Source organism: Electrophorus electricus, chromosome 12 (genome assembly GCF_013358815.1).
Source record: "Electrophorus electricus isolate fEleEle1 chromosome 12, fEleEle1.pri, whole genome shotgun sequence".
Classification (NCBI taxonomy): Eukaryota; Metazoa; Chordata; class Actinopteri; order Gymnotiformes; family Gymnotidae; genus Electrophorus; species Electrophorus electricus.
Window position 1 is genome coordinate 10,948,098 of NC_049546.1, and position 20,443 is coordinate 10,968,540.

At 45.6% G+C, this 20,443-nt stretch overlaps 1 protein-coding gene across 11 annotated transcripts in view; it reads right to left on the reverse strand.

The window, feature by feature from the left end:
* The window catches only part of limch1b (LIM and calponin homology domains 1b), a 65,188-nt gene that overhangs the window by 6,319 nt on the left and 38,426 nt on the right, over positions 1–20,443 (reverse strand). For 4 of the 11 annotated variants that reach the window (XM_035531969.1, XM_035531964.1, XM_035531967.1 and 1 more), the window contains exons 8-22: positions 16,986–17,238; positions 8,115–8,150; positions 6,968–7,094; positions 6,556–6,710; positions 5,822–6,239; positions 4,372–5,080; positions 4,126–4,253; positions 3,840–3,933; positions 3,630–3,704; positions 2,975–3,000; positions 2,343–2,456; positions 1,124–1,216; positions 828–983; positions 672–748; positions 457–560 (exon numbers count right to left, since the gene is read on the reverse strand). In XM_035531969.1, coding sequence (XP_035387862.1) covers positions 457–560; positions 672–748; positions 828–983; positions 1,124–1,216; positions 2,343–2,456; positions 2,975–3,000; positions 3,630–3,704; positions 3,840–3,933; positions 4,126–4,253; positions 4,372–5,080; positions 5,822–6,239; positions 6,556–6,710; positions 6,968–7,094; positions 8,115–8,150; positions 16,986–17,238 — 2,565 coding nt within the window. The remainder of the gene's footprint in view (positions 1–456; positions 561–671; positions 749–827; positions 984–1,123; positions 1,217–2,342; positions 2,457–2,974; positions 3,001–3,629; positions 3,705–3,839; positions 3,934–4,125; positions 4,254–4,371; positions 5,081–5,821; positions 6,240–6,555; positions 6,711–6,967; positions 7,095–8,114; positions 8,151–16,985; positions 17,239–20,443) is intronic. The other 7 variants (XM_035531974.1, XM_035531973.1, XM_035531965.1 and 4 more) reach the window with 7 other exon arrangements.

Below are 20,443 nucleotides of genomic sequence, written 5' to 3' on the forward strand. Positions count from 1 at the left end.
CAAGGAGGTAGAATATGAAAGTGATTATTGTCATAGAACCCCTCGAGGTGTAGAGAAGGGACATTTCAACTCATCCTTACCAGAGGTACAGTACTATTTATGTACAGTAATGAACAAAATGTTTATTTTAGAAGTCCTGACTCCTTTTCGATACATTTGAGACTTTCCTTAAATAATTGTTGAGGAAATGTTTAAATTGCATTTTTGATCAGATGTGACATTTGAAGATGTAGTACTCACAGATTCTCAATTTTAAGAAAAGAGAAATAACATAGAACATGTGAATGGATGGCCAAGGCTAACAGGTGAGGCCAGTAGATGAGAACCACAAACACAGGATGTTTACAAATGCTCCCGCCGCTCTGTTAGCTAATTTTAGCCTCAGCATGCTCCTACTGCACACCTAACACACAGATCCGCATGCCAGGGAAAGTTCCGGGCAATGCCTGGACTCACCCTGACCAGGCTGCGTTGGGTGCACTCCCTTGCTCTGCTCAGATGCCTCTGATTTCTGCTCACCGTTCTGGCCTGCCAGCTGGTCACAGGTGCCCTGCAGAAGGCTGCAGCAATGCAACATGGGAGCAAAAACAAGCTGAGCATGATGGGTAGAGGGAAGCACAGTGCCAGGTGCTTACTGTAGAGCTATCGAAGATGTTTCTAGCACAACTGACCTTTCAGACGCCCCTGTGGGTCCTGCCGTTTCCTTCCTTTCATGTTCTCTTTTTGTCTTGTTCTCCAAGGCCCCCTTCTAAACGTGGGAAATATAGCACATCATCCATCCATCCATCTATCCCATCCATCCATCCATCCCATCCATCCATCCATACCATCTGGCTCTCCAGCTCCTGCTTCTTGCATTCCCAGTTGGCTAGCGAGCGCACAATGCCATGTTGTGTGGTGGTGCCAGTGAGGGGGGCGGAATCCAGCCAGCAGGGCGAATGGGGCGTCAGAGGGGCCACCGTCTCTTCCAAAATCTTGCGCTCCTGCGCATTCAGTGAAAAATAAATAAACCATCATCAACATGCAATGGAAAAACATTAGAGCCGAGCTGCTACATTCAGAGGTAATCTTGTGTTGGCTGCGTTACGAGTTATTCATGCAGAAGGAGAAAGGAAATAGTTGCCTCTTCGTGGAATCTCCTTTCTTCCTCTTCAACCTCTCTCTGGGCCTTTTCCCATTCCTGCTTGAGCTTCTCTTGCTCACGATGGTACCTCTCCTGCACTCATGCACAAACACACACACACACACACACACACGGAATAGATGAGAAGACTGTCTTAAGAAGAAGAGATTGAGGGGGCCTTCACTCTCCAGCCTGGCGTCTCCTAGCTGCTGCTGGATTCTTCTGAGGTAGTACAGTACTTAAAGGAAATGTTAGGCAGACAACAATTATGTGCGGTTAAAAGGTTACTGATGGGGAAATGAATCTCTATCTTCATCCAAGACAGAAGAGTGAAGCCAAAGCAGGGGAACAGCCAAATCCTTTAAACATTTTAAAGGCACAATCTGTCAGGTAAACATGTGGATTACAGACTGGGGCATAAGAGAAAACATGCTTTATGTCATCAAATGCTCTTTATACATATGCTTTGTGTTAAAACACATCATTTTGGGGTGAAGGGTGATCCATATCTGATTGTGCATTTAAACTTAATTTTAAATGCAATAAACAATGCGTAACAGTAAATCGCTCACACACACACACACACACACACACACACACACACACACACACACACACACACACACACACACACACACACACACACACACACACACACACACACACACACGGTGACACTGGTAGTAGGGGAGTCTTGTCTTAAGCAGGGCAACCATGCACCATGCAGAGTTAACTTTAGGTCCCTATATAATGGCAATGAATCCTCGCTGTGCTCATAGAACTGAAGCCCGCCCCACAGCTAAAACTTGTCACTTCAATATTTGAGAAACGGGAGGAAGCGCCACATTCCGCTAGTCCTAATTGTTTACTCAGCGTCAAAGCCAAAGTCTGTTTACACGTGACTCTTACAGGCAAAAGCTAAGCCAAGATGGTCAAAGCATGCGTCCATTACACACACCATCTCCCAATGTTTCATTATATTAATGCACCTCAGACAGCTAACTCCTGTAGTTCAAGTGCAATCTTGCAATCTGGAAAATGATTCCTTCTTAAGCCAACGTGAAGCAAATAGTGGCAAAGCTCAGCAGCCCGTGTTAACATTCAACACCCGCATTGTAGTTCACTGGGTTAGTAGGCTCTGGAGCTGGAGCATGCTGGGTGAGCGGAACCAGTGTTCCCCGGGCCAGCTCAGGAGGTGCGGTTAGCAAAGCTGCTGTACCTGAAGCATGCGTTCCTGCTCACGCTGCCACCTTTCCTGCCGCCTGCGCTCCTCCTCGGGGTCCCACGCAAAGGGCTCGCCCCGCTTCGCCAGATTCAAAACCACGGGGGCGACCTGACCGGGCCGCGTCCGCACGTGCACGCGCACACACACCCACACACACACCATTTGAAAGTGGAAGGGATAAGGGGATAGATAGTTGGTCTAATGCTAATCTTACGCTAGTCAGGTTTTCCTATGTGACCTCTACGAGAAGGAGGAGATGATGTAACAGGAAAAAAGAATGACAGCTTGGACTCATCCTGCTGGCTTTCGATCTGGTGCGAGATGCCAAAAGCTCTGACCCTTTACAATACAAACAGCCATTTCACACAGTGTGTGGGACGACTTTATCAAAATCAACTACCTCATTAAATAATGGCATCACTTTATTTTCCATTTAGGGACACAACAGACAGTGGTTATCCTCAAGCTGCTCAAACTTTCCTCCATATCAGTAATTCTAATATTATCCAAATATCCTAATATTGGTTTGATATTAATTTAAACACCAGGGGTAAAACAGCAAGAAAAGTCATGTAGAATGAAACAGAAGAGGGTGTGTGTGTAACTGGAAAAACACTGTCACTTACGTTTCCGTGCTGCTTTTCAGTAGGTTCTGTAAAGAAAAATAAAAAAAGAAGACAGAGCCTTACAAGACACTCTTTATGCACAAAGACAGTACAGAAGCCACACATGATGAGGCACTCAAAACTAAAAACATTATACCAGACATCAAACCAAACTGACGAATCAAAAAACAGAACCTCAAAACACCGCCATTTCCTCTAAAGCAGGACACCGGTTTAAGCACTCATATAATTGAGGTGCAATGATGAAATGAAATTGGCACAAAACATTGCTTGTATATAAAACACAAAAAAAAAATTAGACCTGATAAAGAACTAACATTCAATTTTTTATCATTTTCTCCTTTTTAGTTGCATTACAAACAAAAATTTAAAAAATCATATTAAAAAGGGTTTGATTACTGATTCAATTAAGTTTAGTCAATGCCGTGAACACATAACATAACCAGACAGGTTAAGCTCAGACATCAGCTCAAGCCACACTTACAGAAATCCACACGTGGACATCACACAGAGAGAGCCAAATAAACCAACCAATGTGGGATTAGAGCAACATGACAAACATGGCACTCAGTGAGCCCTTAGCCAATGGGAAGCCTAGAGAAACACTCCATGTCACAGGGCGGGGCAAAGCTCAGCCAATTAGTCAACAGTTTACCTGACGAAGTGAAGAAGTCCCAGCGTAACTTAGGGTTACTGGATAACGGTGCTAGCTGGGCATTGCTGGCCAGCTCTAGACATTGACCCAGAGTCAGGGAGAGAGGAGAGGATGTGTGAGCCACTGCTCGACCTCATACCATCTGCTAAGTGAAACAAACTGTAGGGGATATGCTGCAAAGTTGACAGCACTCCATCGACAGCAACTTGCCTGTTGCTGGGATTCCACTGCCTGTCTTGGGCTCAGGTTGCAGTCGACTGGCTGATTCTGGTCTCTGTGAGCATTCCAGAACTGCTTCATCAATCTAAAACATTAAGCAGATTATTTCTGCTAGTTAAATTCTCCCTAAACAAGACATTTCTTGTACAATTCATCACACCATAAACATGAATAAATTCTATGATAAAGGCAGAAGACCAGGCATGGGTATCAGAACTCAGGACAGCTTTTAAGAAAACTACCCAAATGCTTATTTGCTCATTACATAGATACAGACCTGTTTAGCCACAGTAGCAGTCTGTGACGGGGTCGGCGTATCCAGAGCTGCTTGTTCTGTGCCATTCTGGCCAACTAAAGCGAGGTCCATATCCTCCCTGCTACGCTCCTCTGGCACCCGCTTGCTCTCTTCAAACCAAAATCACATGAGAAAAAAAGAAAGGAAGGAAGGAAGCAAGCAAGCAAAAAAAGCCCTGCTTTCAGAGCCTGGACTGAGAGACAACTCAGTCCCATAACAGCAACAGACCTGGCAGCGCTTCTGTTCTGGACTCCTCCTCTTTCAGGGGTGGAGACACACCCCTGGTCTGCAGGACCGCCTCTTCCTCAATTGGCACCTGCTGAAACCCGGACAACAATTCCAACCAGACAGTTCTGTTACTATTAGCATAAAACAAACCGTATTCTGTGCTAGCAATGCACATGAGGCCTTGAACATATGAAATATGAAAATGCTGTTCTGGCCACATAAAAGAAAAGTCAGAAGACGAAACCAATGAAGACGGTACATTTTTGCAACTTAAGAGCTTTCTAAGAAAATATTTGCTTGGAGCAGGTACATGTGTGCGAGTATGTGCATGTGTAAGGGGGCGGACCATGGGTAAGAAGGTGGGTCGGCTAGGCGGCCACTCCCCCTCCCGGCTCTGCGGTTCAGAGCCCACATTACTTCGCCCTACTGCCTCTGTGTCCACTCGATCCGGATGCTCCGGCTCAGGAGGGTGCGTTGATGTGCTTGCAATCGCGGGAGTGCCCGAGGACCAGGCTTCTGTGGACGCCGCTTCTGTGCTGTCCGAGTCGATGTTCCGGGAGGGAGATGGGTAGAAGAGCGGAGGAGAAGAATCCCCCTCCCGCTTTCTTTCTCCATCTTTTTCCTGTTCGCTCTCTGTCCAATGGTCCTGCGCCTCTCTGGTGCTGAGGCCTACGTCTGCTTCGCCGTTCACTCGCTTCATTTCATCCTGCTGATAAAGAGAAAGAAAAAAAAGAGAGAGAAAGACAGACGTTACACAAAGAAAAGAAGTCACATTCAGCCTCACCAAAAGAGAAAAATGCAACATAAAACACTGAATAAACATTCACCTAGTAAGTGCAAGCCAAGTATATTAGCTTCTCAAGCTGCTCAGAAGAGAGAGAATGTCTGAAGGATTATTGTGCTGTGTGTAGGCCGTAACTTCAGCCGTCATCACTGCTGAATGGAGTGTTTCACTACAGAAGTCTGTTTGTCCCTGCGGAGCCACTTCCCACAGAGGGAGTCCTTTTATTCGTGCTCATGCATATACAAACACATACATGCATGCATACACGCACACGCAAATGCACGCGCACTCACACACAGCCACCTATTTATCTTTTTCCCACTTTGCACGCTACACGTGCTGTCCACTAGGGGGCACCGTCAGCCAGCTCGCTCTGCAGCACCAGCCACTGCAACTCCTTGCAGAGGCTGCAGGTCTCATTCGTACCCTTTGACTGCAGCATCTGTTCTTGCATCTCCAGCTCAAACACCAGCCGCTGCACTGCCCTGTGTAAACGGTCCTCGACCTTTCCGCGGTGAACAAACAGTGGCGCCATCGGCTGGTCCATCTCGAACGTGACCTTTTCAGCATTCCCCCTCTACCCCACGCACATATGCAAGCACATGCACAGAATGCCCTGCCACCCCAGTGACCCAGTGTGCCTGTGTACTGACGGGAGTGCTGTACCTCGGCTGGTCTCGCTCCGATGCCGATCCCTCTGCTGTGGCCGTTGGGCCTGGGGGTGGACGTGCATACACTCGCGCCGCCCACATCGTCCCTGCAGCCCTCCTGTGGCACGCACATCCTCACTAGCGCCTCCAGGGTGGAGGTGAACTTTGGCGCCGGCAACGACTGCTGCCGGAGGTACCGCAGTGGGCTGGGGCTCGTAGGGGAGAAGACGCAGTCATCAGGGGTGGAGGGGGACAGGGGCCCGCGGGTGGGGTCGGCAGAGATGCTGCGCTCCAGGAGCCGGGGCAGCTTGAGGCGCTCCATGATGGCCTCGCTGATGGTGAAGCGCTGCGCGTAGCGTTGCAGCACGGCGGCCGCCTCCTCCGGGCTTTTGGCTTTCAGGTACTCCTCGTGGAGCTCCCGCTCACGACGCTCCCTTAAGCCAGGGGAGACATACGTGAGAAAACAGAGCAAGACTAGAACAAGACCGGAGTAGAGACACAATGAGCAAGAGAGGTAGTGTCCCTGCCAGCTTTCACAACTCTAATATGGAGTTTTAGTATCTACAAACATAAAATATGTAGGCACAGGTTTTATTATCTACATGTACTAAACACAAGTCAAAACAGTTTTCTTGTGTAACCTACATTTTGCTTTGAATCACAGTATCCACAGTGGAATGTATGAACAACATGCTGTAGAAAAGAGACCAAAGAGAAAAAAAAAAGAGAAGAGGTTCACAGTGGTCGTACTTGTCCTCCACTATCTCCCGGTAGGTCTTCACACTCTTCCGTCTCTGTGAGCCATCATCTCGCTTCATCAGTTTCTCCATCATCTTCCTTGTTTCCTCTTTCTTTATCAGATCCTGAGATATGCTTCGCCTTCGACTCTTCCACCGTGCCAGGTCCTGAAGATACACATGCCAGTGCACGCGCGCAGTCAAAAAAATCTGCTTCCTCCTATCACATTATTTTATGAATCAAATGATGCATTCCTACATCATCTTCACATTAGCATTTTAGCAAACCCCCGCAAACTCATGCTTCCGCCCCACTCGCTCAGGTGTAGCGCTTGTTAGCGCAATATAAGCTGTTTCCGAGGACACAGAGCCTTTTGCGGTCAGAGAGCAGTTCCTTATTACATCACTGACAGGTAGCAACTCACATCCTGCCAGTGGCTCTCCTCCTCCTTCATGCGGTTGTACTGGCTGTGCATCAGCTCGTGACGGACTGGACTGTGCGCTGGCAGCATGACATCATCCTCATTCCTCATGTCAATCATACTCATGCTCCTAAAAACACAGAAGGAGGGCATGGGAAGATGATTCATTCAATTGTCTGCATCACACACACACACACACACACACACACACCCCACCAACACCTCCTGTTTCACGTGACTTTGTGAAATGTGACATTGGATGGCAGATTTGATAAGCATCGATCAGTACTGCGTGGTGTATGATTGAGCTGTAATTGTTATTTAGATCACCCAGCTTGAAGACACTTGATGCTCTTGGTACTATGATTAGTACTGGTTACAATTAATATGACTTCTATTAAAATATCACAATATATTGCGTCAGGCAATATTGCCAACCCCGTTTTCCAAAAAAAATAAATAAATAAATAGAAAGCTGTAGTGTTGGAGTTGCAACCAAGTACTAGCCTAACCAACTGGGGTTGTCAATTCAGATTCAAAGACAGGGGGAGCTAGTGAGCAGGGTAGGGAGCAATCCTCTTCCAAAGCAAATCATTGTCAATCCTGTTGAAGACCTCACTTCCAGTTCCATAATGTTATCTTAATATCATAATGTGCTCCTCAGTCCAATACGATCATTTGCATCTGCAACCTCAAATATAACCATTAAAATGGATTCTTTTTGGTTTTGGATTAAAAATATTCCATATCAAATTGAACAAATCTGTGTCCTTAAATATGTGTTGAAAGTAATTCAGCTGTTTAACAACTGTAAGAAAATATGTCACTTCCGAGGTTTTGCATTAGTGTGTGCACATCTTGATGTCAGTTGTGGTCATTCTTGCCTACTAGCACAAAGACAGATGTGCATGCAATATTTTGCTCACATGTCGTCATCATTTCAGTCGGCAAAACGGACGAGGGACCATGAGCAGCCCATCCACTCTGTTAACCAGTGTGAGCAAGCGGGTGCAGTGCGCAGCTGGAGAAAGCTCCCGAGAACCTTGCCCTGCCCGAGACACGTGAGCCAAGCCAAGCACATGCAGAAAGAAGCTGGGGTCTCCCATGAGGAGGAGCAATCAATGAATGTGCGGCTGTCGGAGGAACTTACTCGGGGTCGTCAGATTCGCTAGATCTGTGGCTGAATCTACAACAGGCAAGGCATGGGGGTAAGAGGGTTGTGGCGAGGGTGTAGAGGGGTGGTGGTGTGAGAAGGGTAGAGGGGTCAGGGCAGAGGGGTAGAGGGGTGGGAGAAGCACAGAAAAACAATGGTTTGTAATGAGGCTACTGATCAACTCGCATTAACACACAAAGGCTCTCTGAATGAAATGGCATGAGCCTTTGCTGATGCTTCATAATGCGAAAGTGCAAGTGGTCTATCTCAGTAGAAGGTGCATGTGATCAGAGAATTCCCTACCCTTGGACACAAGAGAGCAGCCTTAACAAGCGCTATTACAGGGTCAACGCAAACCGTAACATAAATGAGTGTCCACACACAGTGTTTAGAGTGCGCTTATTTACTGAAATATCTTGGATGCCAAATGTGGTGTTTTGACTCCATACTGCAAGCACATGGGGAAACCAGACATCTTATTACACAAGATGGGGATGAAATAAATCCTTCAAAGCAAGTGTTACCCAGTGTCCAGGCTACGAGAGGAGGAGCCAGCGGCTGGGTCCTCCAAAAGCACCTTAAAGGAACGGCGTGTGACGTAGTGAGAGGGCGTGTGCAAGCGAGAGAGCCATGCGGTCTCATCTTAAAATGGCCACATGAAACGCAGACACTCGGAAACACAGGCCAGCCAGAACACAAAAATAAAATTTCACACCAGACACACTGCACTCCTCCTAAATAGAATATAGCAGGAAGCAGCTGTAAATCTATCATGTTGATAGGCCAGAGAGATAAATGTGATGAGCCAGAGACTCCGTGGATTTGATTAGCCAGAACAATGCAGAAGTTAGAATTAACTCAGTAGTGTGATGGGATGGTGAATAAGGAAGGATTCAAGTATTGCTACTTGGTTTTATGGTTCCTTTTATTAGGGGTCTGCATGTTTTGTGGATGAGAGTCTAGGGCAAACATCTGACCAAGGGTACCATATGGATTTTTCTACAGATTGTGAGTAGATATTGAATCTGAAGTCACTGGGTATAGAACAAAATAGATCCATGTCAGCTGTAGAGAATTACATGAAGCAAAAATAATACTGCTCACCAGATCTGATTCCATGACAAGGACTTATAGAGTCCTTTTTCAACCATTAAAGTATCACTTGCCTTTGCTGTCCTCCCACAGAGACCATTCCTTGTAGGTGACAAAAAATGTTGTCAAAGAGAAGATGACAGGGAGAGGAACTGGTCTTCTGCAAATGGCTCAAGGTGGTCACAGTTTAACCTCACTCTACTGACACTGTATTCGACCAATCATGAGGTTAGATATACATGTGTAACACTCATGCAAATCCTTTCATGTTAAGTTCAGAAGGTTAAAAAACTCAAGGGCTTCCATGCAAATGACATCGGTCGTCGCTGTCCTTCTGGTCTAAGAGTTCTTCTTACCAGCACATGCAACCAAAGCAATGTGTTCCCTGCTTATATGTTCCAGGGCTTACATAAAATAAAAGAACAATTCTAATATAACATGCACAGCAGTGCAGTCCAGACATTATAAAATGAAGGAGAACCAGCCATTTAAAGGAGATGAGAAAAATGTTCTTAATTTAAAGTTTGATGGTTCCAGCAGATGTAAATCAAGTTCACACTATCACAAGCACTAGGTTCTGTCTGCTTCAAGAGGATGAGAAATGTCTGTGTCATGATGCCTCATCACAAATGGTATTTCCAGAATTAAATGGAATTGCATTAAATGGACTTGTTCATGCATTGGCATGAACATACAAGCTTGAGAGGCTTTAAATATATGGATTAAGAATGGCATCATTTCAGAGACTTAAAAAAAAAAAGATTTTAATCAAATAAATAAAAGGACTAGTATATGCAATAAGTGCATTTAAGATGCTCTTAGGCCTTAAAACAGCAGGCTTGAATACGGGGGCTCACGTTGGTGAGAGATCATCCTCCAACCAGGAAGGCCGTCTCTGAGGCTTCTCGGTTTCTGACCCCAGCTTCACTGGACGACCTGTCTGACTGGCCGTCGAAGGCACAGGGAGGAAGTGGGTGGGGCTTGGGCTGCCATGTTTAGGTGAGATTTGGCTGCGCCGAGCCCACATGTCGTCCCTCCCCGAGTCAGCTGTGGGAGAGACCCTGCCCTCTTTCTCTGTGACTTGTCGAGGGAACTTCCTGCATGACCCTGGACTGGCTTGAGTGTTGGGACTGAGAGGGCTGGTCACTACGATGCTTGCTGCCATGGAGCTGGTCTTCAAGGACGTGCGGTAGAGTTCCTCAGAGTAAGAGTGGGCAGGGCTACTGCTGAGAGAATTATGGAATTATCACCATGGACAACAGTGAGCAGTGTGAGACAGTGTGAAGTACTGGCAAAATGTGCACTGGTAAATGCATGTTAAATCTATCCTCTGTATTTATATTATACAGTACAGTGCAAAGATTTTAGGCAAGTGTGAAAAAATGCTGTAAACTAGGAATCCTTTCAAAAATGGAAGTGTTAATAGTTTATTTTCATCAATTAACAAAATGCAGTGAACGACCAGAAGAGAAGTCTAAATCAAAATTTGGTGTGACCACACTTTGCCTTCAAAACGGCATCAATTCTTCTAGGTACACTTGCACACAGTTTTTGAAGGAACTCGGCTAGTAGGTTGTTCCAAACATCTTGGAGAACTAACCACAGATCTTCTGTGGATGTAGGTTTCCTCAAATACTTCTGTATCTTCATATAATCCCAGACAGACTCGATGATGTTGAAATGAGGGCTCTGTGGGGGCCATACCACCACTTCAAGGACTTCTTGCGCTTCTTTACGCTGAACATGGTTCTTAATGACATTAGCTGTATGTTTGGGGTCATTGTCCTGCTGCAGAATAAATTTGGGGCCAGTGATGAGCCTCCCTGATGGTATTGCATGATGTATAGTATCTGCATCTGTATTTCTCAGCATTGAGGACACCATTAATCGTGACCAAATTTCCAACTCCATGTGCAAAAATGCAGCCCCAAACTTGCAAGGAACCTCCACGATGTTTCACTCTTGCCTGCAGACACTCATTATTGTACTGCTCTCCAGCCCTTCGGCAAACAATCTGCCATGTGCTACAGCCAAATATTTCAAATTTTGACTCATCAGTCCAGAGCACCTGCTGCCATTTTTCTGCACCCCACATCCTATGTTTTTGTGCATAGTTGAGGCACTTGACCTTGTTTCCATGTCAGAGGTATGGCTTTTTGGCTGCAATTCTTCCATGAAGAACACTTCTGGCCAGGCTTCTCTGGACAGTAGATGGGTTGTACCTGGGTCCCACTGATCTCTGCCGGTTCTGAGCTGATGGCACAGCTTGACATCTTCCGATTTTGAAGGGAAATAAGCTTGTTATATTTTTCATCTGCTGCATTAAGTTAAGTTTTCTTGGCTGACCGCTGCGTCTACCATCCTCAACGTTGCTCATTTCTTTGTGCTTCAAAAGAGCTTGAACAGCAGATCTTGAAGCCCCAGTCTGCTTTGAAACCTTTGTCTGGGAGAGCCCTTGCTGATCCAGTATAACTACCTTGTGTCTTGTTGCTGTGGTCAGTCTTTCCATGTTGTATGACCTGTGACATGAAACTGTCTTCCACAACCTCACCTTGGTAGCAGAGTTTGGCTGTTCATCACCCAGTTTCAAGCCTCCTACACAGCTGTTTATGTTTCAGTTAATCACTGTGTTTCACCCTACATGTGAAATTGATGATCATTAGCACCTGTTTGGTATAATTGGTTGATCATTAGCACCTGTTTGGTATAATTGGTTGATCAGCACCTGTTTGGTATAATTGGTTGATTAGCACCTGTTTGGTATAATTGGTTGATCATAAACCTGACTATAATCCTACGAAATCCCTGACTTTGTGCAAGTGTACCTATAGAAATTGATGCTGGTTTGAAGGCAAAGGGTAGCAACACCAAATATTGATTTGATTTAGATTTTTTATTGTTTGCTCACTTCGCATTTTGTAAATTTATAAAAATAAACAATTATTTGTATGTTTGAAAGGATTTTTAGTTTACAGCATTTTTTCCACACCTGCCTAAATCTTTTGCACAGTACTGTATCCCTTCCACTCATATTGACCATGTGACATGTTACACAAGAACACTATACATATACATAGAGGAAGCAAAGCAAATTCATGGTTAAAGGCTTGCTGGGAAGGTATAGGGAAAGAGTCGGACTGCAACACTAGAATCTCCTCTTGAAAATCTTATTCAGGCCCCTTCATCTTGCCAAGAGAGAAACTTGAGCAAAAGTCTTCTAAATCATTTTCATGCTGCATGTGGTTCACAGTTATAGTGCTGTGCCCTGGTTTGGCCCTTCTATGTTTGAATGGGACAGATACTGGGGGCTGGATGTGTGGCAGACAGAGACTCCTGAATGGAGTCTTTCATGTTTCCCTCAAAGAGGCCAGTTCTTTTCTGGCATTCACACACGAAGCACCCTCAGTGGCTACTGGCTGGCCCCCGACTCCACACACCCAGCCGAGAGCGCTGGTGCCATATGCCCAGTGGAACTGGCACGGCCCAATGCCACCACCGCTGTGCCAGCATACACCCCCCAACCCCAACCTTTACACACACACACTCGCTCAATTTTGCTACTGACAGAAATGGAGGCTTCCATGTTAAGATGAAAAAGTTCTGATCAGCACAGCATGGATTCTATTCTGTGGCCATTCGCACTACAGCATGTTGTACAAGTGCTCAGCTTACTCTGGGAACAAAGAGGACACAGACCTAGCTTCCTCAGCAAGGGTGCAAATGTCACAGTGCTTTCATGGTGGCAAAGGCTAATTTGGTCTTCTTAGAATCTTATTTGAGCATGACCCAATGTCTGCAGTGAAGCAGTGGTCTTGTCCACAGAGACCATTCACTGTTGCTTGCTGAGAAACCAGTACAATCGGTGCTATAAATGCTTTTCCTGAGCGCATTCAATAGTATAAACATCATTAGGATGTCCACTTTAAACCCATCAGACTAAACAAGGCATGGGGCTTTTGGGAAGGTAACTGCTGTCGATAATACGGACCAGACTTTTTGTGAATTTTTTTAAATATTTGAGCCGGCATGAGCGCCTTCCCTCATTTGGTCTGTTCACCAGTCCAGTTTGGAACTGGAGATACCACAGCCAGGAGATACCACAGTCATTGCTGAAAGTTACGCACTTGAAAGTGCGTGCTGCATAACCCAGCTCCACTGAAGCCGCAGAGACCAGTCCAGCCCAGCGCACCTGATCCAGCCATGGACTGGTAGAGCCAGGTGCACTGTGCCAAAGTTTGGTGCGCAGTAAGAGGCTGACCCTCCTGGAGCTGCAGGTAGCGCAAGTGAGCCCTGTAAATGAGCCGACGCAGAAGACTGCACAGTGTTTGATGTTTTTACAGGGGCAAGCTGAACGCCCCCTCCCCCTATCCCCAGAGAAAAGTGGTGAATGTGAGGTATGCCAAGGCTCATTACGTAACCTTAGACTGTTAGACTTGCAGTGCTGTACAGTCCCAGCCCCTTTTCTGATCACACTGCCCATGTGCATCATGGGGTCCGCGCGATCCACTCCCAACAGCCTTCCTGAAGGAGCAAACCCAGCTCAGCTCAGCCAACTATGCCGAGTCTCAAACACAGGAAACCCTTCATCATTTCCCTTCTTCCTCTGGGTGGGACACATATTGTGTGCATGTTTGTCTAGGTAAGATGGAGAGACTGTTCTTACAAAAACTCAGAGTAAGCACTACAGCCAGCACATCAATTCTAATTATTATATAACTGTATGGATAATATAACACGATATAAGCACCTATGGCACTCCAGCAAGGCAATGCTCAATTCAATTGCCCTAAGATTAGAAACAAACAAACAAACAATGAACTACTATGATAAAAGAACTCATTTTAATGAAAAGCAGGAATTTTCGCATAATTTAACTGCTCTGTTATTCCATGACTATAAGCCAAGGATTTCATTCCTGTATGAGTTGCGGTGCATTTCTCCTGATGAAGTCTGAAGATCCCTCATTAAATGTGTCTTCTGGCTCTTTTTAACCAAAGCTGACATCCTTCACGTCCTGTTTTGCACTCATTAGGTCAACCCTGCACAGGAACAGCATCTCCGACCCACCATGGACCACCCTGCAGGAGCTGGCTGTGTCCGAGCTCCTGACTCCATAGTCCGTAGTCACACGTCAGACTCCAGACAGTCCCTCCAAGAGAGGCTTGGCCGGGACCTCCGACTACAGCCACCTGGCCCCATGTCCCCTGATGCCCATCAGAACCCGAGCTCGGGCTGCATTGGACCGCAGACTCTCCACGGCGCCAGCCATGCTTCTCTGGATGCTGAGCTCCAGTCATGGGAGCAAGCCAGCACAGATGAAGGAGCCCTTTCTTCTTCTGCTCTGAAGCTCCCTTCCCAGAACTTGTTCTATAAACAGTATCAGCACAGGACTAACTGGAGAAACGGGCTTGAATGTCACAAGAGGCTGTGCTTAAAAACTGCATTTGCGATCAGAATCAGTAGTGAACATGTAAATTCTGTAGATGGACAGAGATTCAACGTGACAGCTGTCCTACTCTAATGAAGTTCTGCAATGCTTCAACAAGATGCCAGATCAGTACTGCATGTGCTACACCTTGCAGGGTCAGCTTGCAATACAGCGCTGGTCGATTCACAGGTGACGGCATAACATAAGTGATGAGGCACAACACTGGTGGAACACTGTGGTAAGATTGGGATATGGCTGGTAGATCTTGGGCTGCTGATGGCAGAGGCACAATGGGGCCTCTTCCCCATCCCTCAGCTGTGTGGAGGAGGTGGACCCTGGACATATGCTGCATCTGGGAGGCTCCTGGTGGAGGGATGAGTGCAACCCAAGCTCAGTTTCTGAATGAATGGGTGAGCGTGATGAGACATTGCTTCATTCTTCCTTGACTCCTCGTTAAGGAAGGGGGGGGGGGGGGGGGGGGGGGGGGTAAGAGTTTAAAAGTGTCTGGATAAAGGGATGGAGGTGCCATCATGGGAACAGTCACTTGAGAATGGCAAGAGGATTTGGGCCACAATATGACCACAAAACATGTCCATAAACAACAAACAAAATAGTTCACAATAAACCAATGACCCAAATGCATACACAATAACTGCAGCAGCAAAATTCCCAGGAAGCGCATATACTGTCATACTAATATATACACAAGTTCTTCTGGATCAGAGGTCTGCCAAATGCCATAAATGTAAATGTATGCATATTTTGTCCACAAAATAATATTGAAAACCAGGTTGGAAGAGATAAATCAGCAAAGCTACTAAAAGAGGTTATAAACAAGAAACTGCAGCATGGAGTGAGGGAACGATGCATGGGGAGAAATGCAAGAACCCTAGTGTGAATCAGCAGTCTCATATCTTACACAAATAAACATGCACACATACCACGCAAGATCAGCAACTGTATGTGAAGAGTACAACTTTTTAAACGGCACTAATTTATAATGGAGGTAGGATGGAGAGAGAACAAGAAACTGCCTGTATCTCAGTAACGTAATTATACATAAAAAGACAATGTAGGTTCAAAATGTACCTACATGAACCTCCCAGAAAAAGCAAAGCGCAAAAACAGTAAGCATGTCCGTAGGTCTCAAAATGTGGAATGTCCCTTTATCTGTGTTCAGACCAGCAGTAGGTATTGTAACTGACCAGCTTCCAAGCCTTCCATCAATTAACTCCTACATCTGGTCTCCATCAGCCACTCCCCTCATACCACTACTGTATTAAATCAACAGAATGTACAAAAAAAATATGGAAAAGAAGCCTTCTCTCCCCTCTTCTTTTCTTAAGCCCCCACCATGGTGCCAAATACTTATCATACTCCCGAGTTGTTTCTTTTACCCCCTAGTCAGGACATGAGGAAAAATTGGCTAGCTCCAAGTGTTGTCAGGAGTACTATGTTGAGTTTGGCGGTGTTTAAGGCATGTGGGGTTTTTTCTTTCAGAAGAAGGCCATCTCAAAGCACTTTCCCCAAATGCCTTGGCAGCTCATGTGCCTGTAGCCCCTACATTGTTGGGCTGTTTTTGCCAGAAGCCGAAGCAGTGAGTCCTGCTGGGGACGGCCAAGCCAGGCTGTGTATAAACAAGTAGGGCTCTACTCCCCCAGCTAATAAAACATCAAGAACCAGCTAATGTTTACTAAATGAGGATTATTTCTATTGCACTCAGCAAGTTAAAGAATGCTCTCAATATTCTGCCAATTTTAACCTTATACTGAGCTTCCCATTCCAAGCCTCTGAGCTGACCTTGATCTTCCAGACTCCTGAGACCTCTCTGAAGCAAAGCAGTTGGATTCACTGACCTAATTCCTCCTTATCCATGTTGAAGCCATCTGGAGAACTCTGCAAAACCCTAACTGGAGGCAAAACATTTTGCTTTCATTCCTACAAATTTAACTGAGATCTTCTTTGACAGGATACCTGAGAAGTGTCATCTCCTGCCTCCCACTCTTCCAGAATCACTCAACACATTCACCCTCTCACATCTGTCATATTACACAACCTACAAGTTCCCACACTGGCAACATTTTTCACACTACATAACATGCAGAGACGTTCTAGATGTTCATTTATAAAGCTTATAAATGAGCTATAAGGCTTTTAAATCCTAAAAACACCTTTGCTAACATGGCACTGATTTCCTCTCCTTCCCAAATATCCCTGAAGCTTTGTAAGACTATTGAATAATGAAACAAGGGTATCATTCGTACACTGTGAAAGTGGCTTTGTTCATATGCAGATATGTGATACGTGACTAGTCACGTGTGACCGCTGACAGAGGTACAAGCTCTTGCCTGAAAGGTCTCTCCCCTCCCGTGGGTGATGTGGCGCTGCTCCGGCTCTTGTGGCCATCCTCGCGGTCAGTGTGCTGCCGTCGGAGTGAGGCGGGCATGTACGCCGTCTGGTTGCTCTTGTTGGGCAGGTACTGGTTGAAGGGCATGGCGGTGCGCGGCTCACTGCACGAGGTCCTCCGTGCCAGCATGTCATCCCGACGCACGTCCGGCAGCTTCCTGTGCGGGACGTCGCATTCCGAGTCGCTGCCGCGGCCTGCGACACAGGGGCAGGGAGTTAAGGAGCACAGGTCTCTTGCTATCATAACTAAAGCCAAAATTAAAAATCACTAACATTTCTAACATTAAACAAAATGGAATAGTGTTATAAATCGATAAAATGAATCTTTAATAGTGCCTATAAATGTACCCACTCATCAGAGATTATTATACGTTTCCCATCTTGGCATACATTTACACACTTTCTTCATAGTGTTATAAATGCCAATATCATTTTAAGTGTTCATATCATTAGCTCCTGAGTTTGGCAGAGGGAGTTGATTAAAAAAAAATACACCTTTCACTACCTGTACATCTATTAAACAAAACAAAACAAACAAACAAACAAACAAAACCACACACATCAGACACAGGTCGGCATTCTGAGAGGAAGATGGTGACAGAACCTGCTGCTTCACGAGTGCAACAAGGCGGAAACTTCCTTCTCCAGAAGCACCTGGATCAAGAGACACTCATCTGTGCTCCTTCATCCTGTGTCTCAACATTTTCCTCAGTAATACATTGCGCACATGTGGCCTCAGCCCTCTGTCTGCAGCTCCTCAGCCCTCTGTCTGCAGCTCCTGAGCCCTCTGTCTGCAGTGGGTAAACACCCACTGCGCTTTTCCCCTCCATTCCAGGTGAGTGACCCTCTACCTCCTCACTGTTTTGACTAACAAGACTTGTTTTCAAAAAGACCTAGAGCTGTCAGAGAAAGCACGAAACCTCGGGTGAAGCGGAAGCAACTCGATCTCGTAAGGGCTCATGTACATTAATCAGTGTAGGAACATTTTTTTTCTCTTTTCATATATATAAATATATATCTATGGGTGGGGAAACTAATTGCACAACAGCATTCTTACAGAGAACTACAAATTCAAACTGACAAATTTGCATACCAATACCAAGTATAGTATGCAGTAATGCAACAAATGATTTTATTTAGAGACGAGACGAGAAGCTAAATCACAAGACCATTGCTCTGTAGCGATTTGTGTCACACCTTTAATAAATGACAAGCATCCCTCAGTCAGTATCCAGTTTCTCCTGGTTGACGGAACTTAACTGGATCCAGTGGCATAATTACTGTTTGGGTAAACACTGCCTCAAAGCAGAGAGGGACAGCAGAAGCACAGAAGCTCAGGGTCAGCAAGTGCCTGTTGTGTTATGGGTAAACACTCAGTCAGCTGCTCCCTTATGTACTCAGAGGCCCTTACCCACTACGGACTGACCTCCATTCAGTGAGGAGGGCTGAGCTCTAGAGAGGCTTGCACTTTGGCATTCATACAGTGATCCAACATAGATTGACCTCTTGATGGAGTTCGATCTTTGACTCATATGACCAAGTCTCTACAGCCATTTTCATGTAGTGTTTCAGCAGTTCTTTGTTTGTTTGTTCTTTTCTGCAGCTTCGTGCTTCTGTTCATGAGGCTTACTAGTGGTTTGCATATTGTGGTGAGCCGTCTCAGGTCTTGCTAGTGTATTCCTCTCTTGACCTCTTCCGTTTTTGCTCACGAGTAAATGTCTGCTTGGGTCGTGCATTGCTGTGGTCTTCTGTGGTCTGCCAGGGTGCTTTGCCAATGTTGTGGCAATGTCTCTGCTTTTTTAGTCTCATGACGGCCTCCTTCGCTGGCACTTCCCTGGTCTCCGTGACGAGACCCGAACGCAGCAGACTCCAGACGCGTGTCCCGCAGGGGGAGTCGGCTCTAACACGTTGCCATACGACACGGCAACACGCAGCTGGCTGAGAGAGAGAATGGGACACTTCCTTCTGGAGTCCCCACAGGAGAAGTGCTGTATATAAAACGGGCGTCAGCTCCTCCACGGTTCACCAGATATGGATGCAAATACCCTACAATTATAGGTGACAGTCTGCAGTTTATAATCACTGCTTGACTTCAAAGAGTCTTTGCTTAATTTCAAATCCAGTGTGCTGCCGTGCAGAGGGAAACCCATCAAACTGGCTGACGCTATGGTATGTTATACACCATTAATAGCTCACTTGTGGACCTGTAGACATAAAACACCCCATATTCATTCAAGCAATAATGACATCTCCATTACTTTATTCAAAACCCACATAAATATCTCCAAGAGTCTTGCTTTGATTAAATAGTTATGAATCTATCATATGGAAAATGGCAACGCCACACGCACTTGGACTAGCACATGTTTACTTTTGAATGAGAATCCCCCGGCACTCCCATGTGGGACTCCTGCATGGAGGGTTGAAATTACAGCACAAAGGCCAAACAAATTATTCATTACCACAGTAGACTGATGAGAGCATTTTATTTAGGTGCAAAAACACTTGCTGATGTCTTTGGATGTCAACACGCTCATACAAAAGCAAAAGCAACATCAATCACCACTGAAATAGTATAAAATAGTGCGCGCGCACACACACGCACGCACGCACACACAAACACACACACATATACACACACGCACGCATATACACACACGCACGCATATACACACACGCATGCACACGCGCAGTCAAAACACAAAATCAAACATGGAACAGGCCCTTTGATTAGTACACAATGATGCTGCATATAGTGACATCTTTTGAGGCAAGAAATTGAGCAAACTGATGGCTCAGGTGCTAAGACAGTGAGCAAAGAGAAAGTAGGAGGTGAGAGGGGAAGGTACAAAGTACTCAAACACAAAGGAATCACAGAGAGACGCACTGGTTAGTGGTAAATTGGATGAAATGCAGTAAATAAACAGATTAATTTTCTCATCAGTTTATTCAATGGAACACTAATTACAGATTGGCAATGTAAAAAGTGATCCAAATGGCTGATTTCTTGGCTATTTTTTTGGCTATTTATTTTTTTACTACTTTAGCCTGCAAAGCTTCAAGTGTTTTGTGGTTAGTGGTTGGGTCCTCTACTGTGTGATGAGATTGGCTGTCATTTGGAGGGAAGAGGTTCAGACACCCCCACCCCTTACAAAAATGAGAAGCAAAATTTAGTTTGTGGCTGAGAAGAAAAAAATGGCTGCTACTCGTTGAGTTGATAAGAGCTGGGGTTTTATTACAAGGCTGTGGAATTGAGTGTGTGTGTGTGTGTGTGTGTGTTGGGGGGGAAGCTGGGAACAGAGCTTTACTGGTTTTAATTATTCCAACTTAGCAATTACATTTCCTACTTCTATGTTGGGCGTAGTAGATTCATATACACAGGGCCTTTAAAAGCATTAAC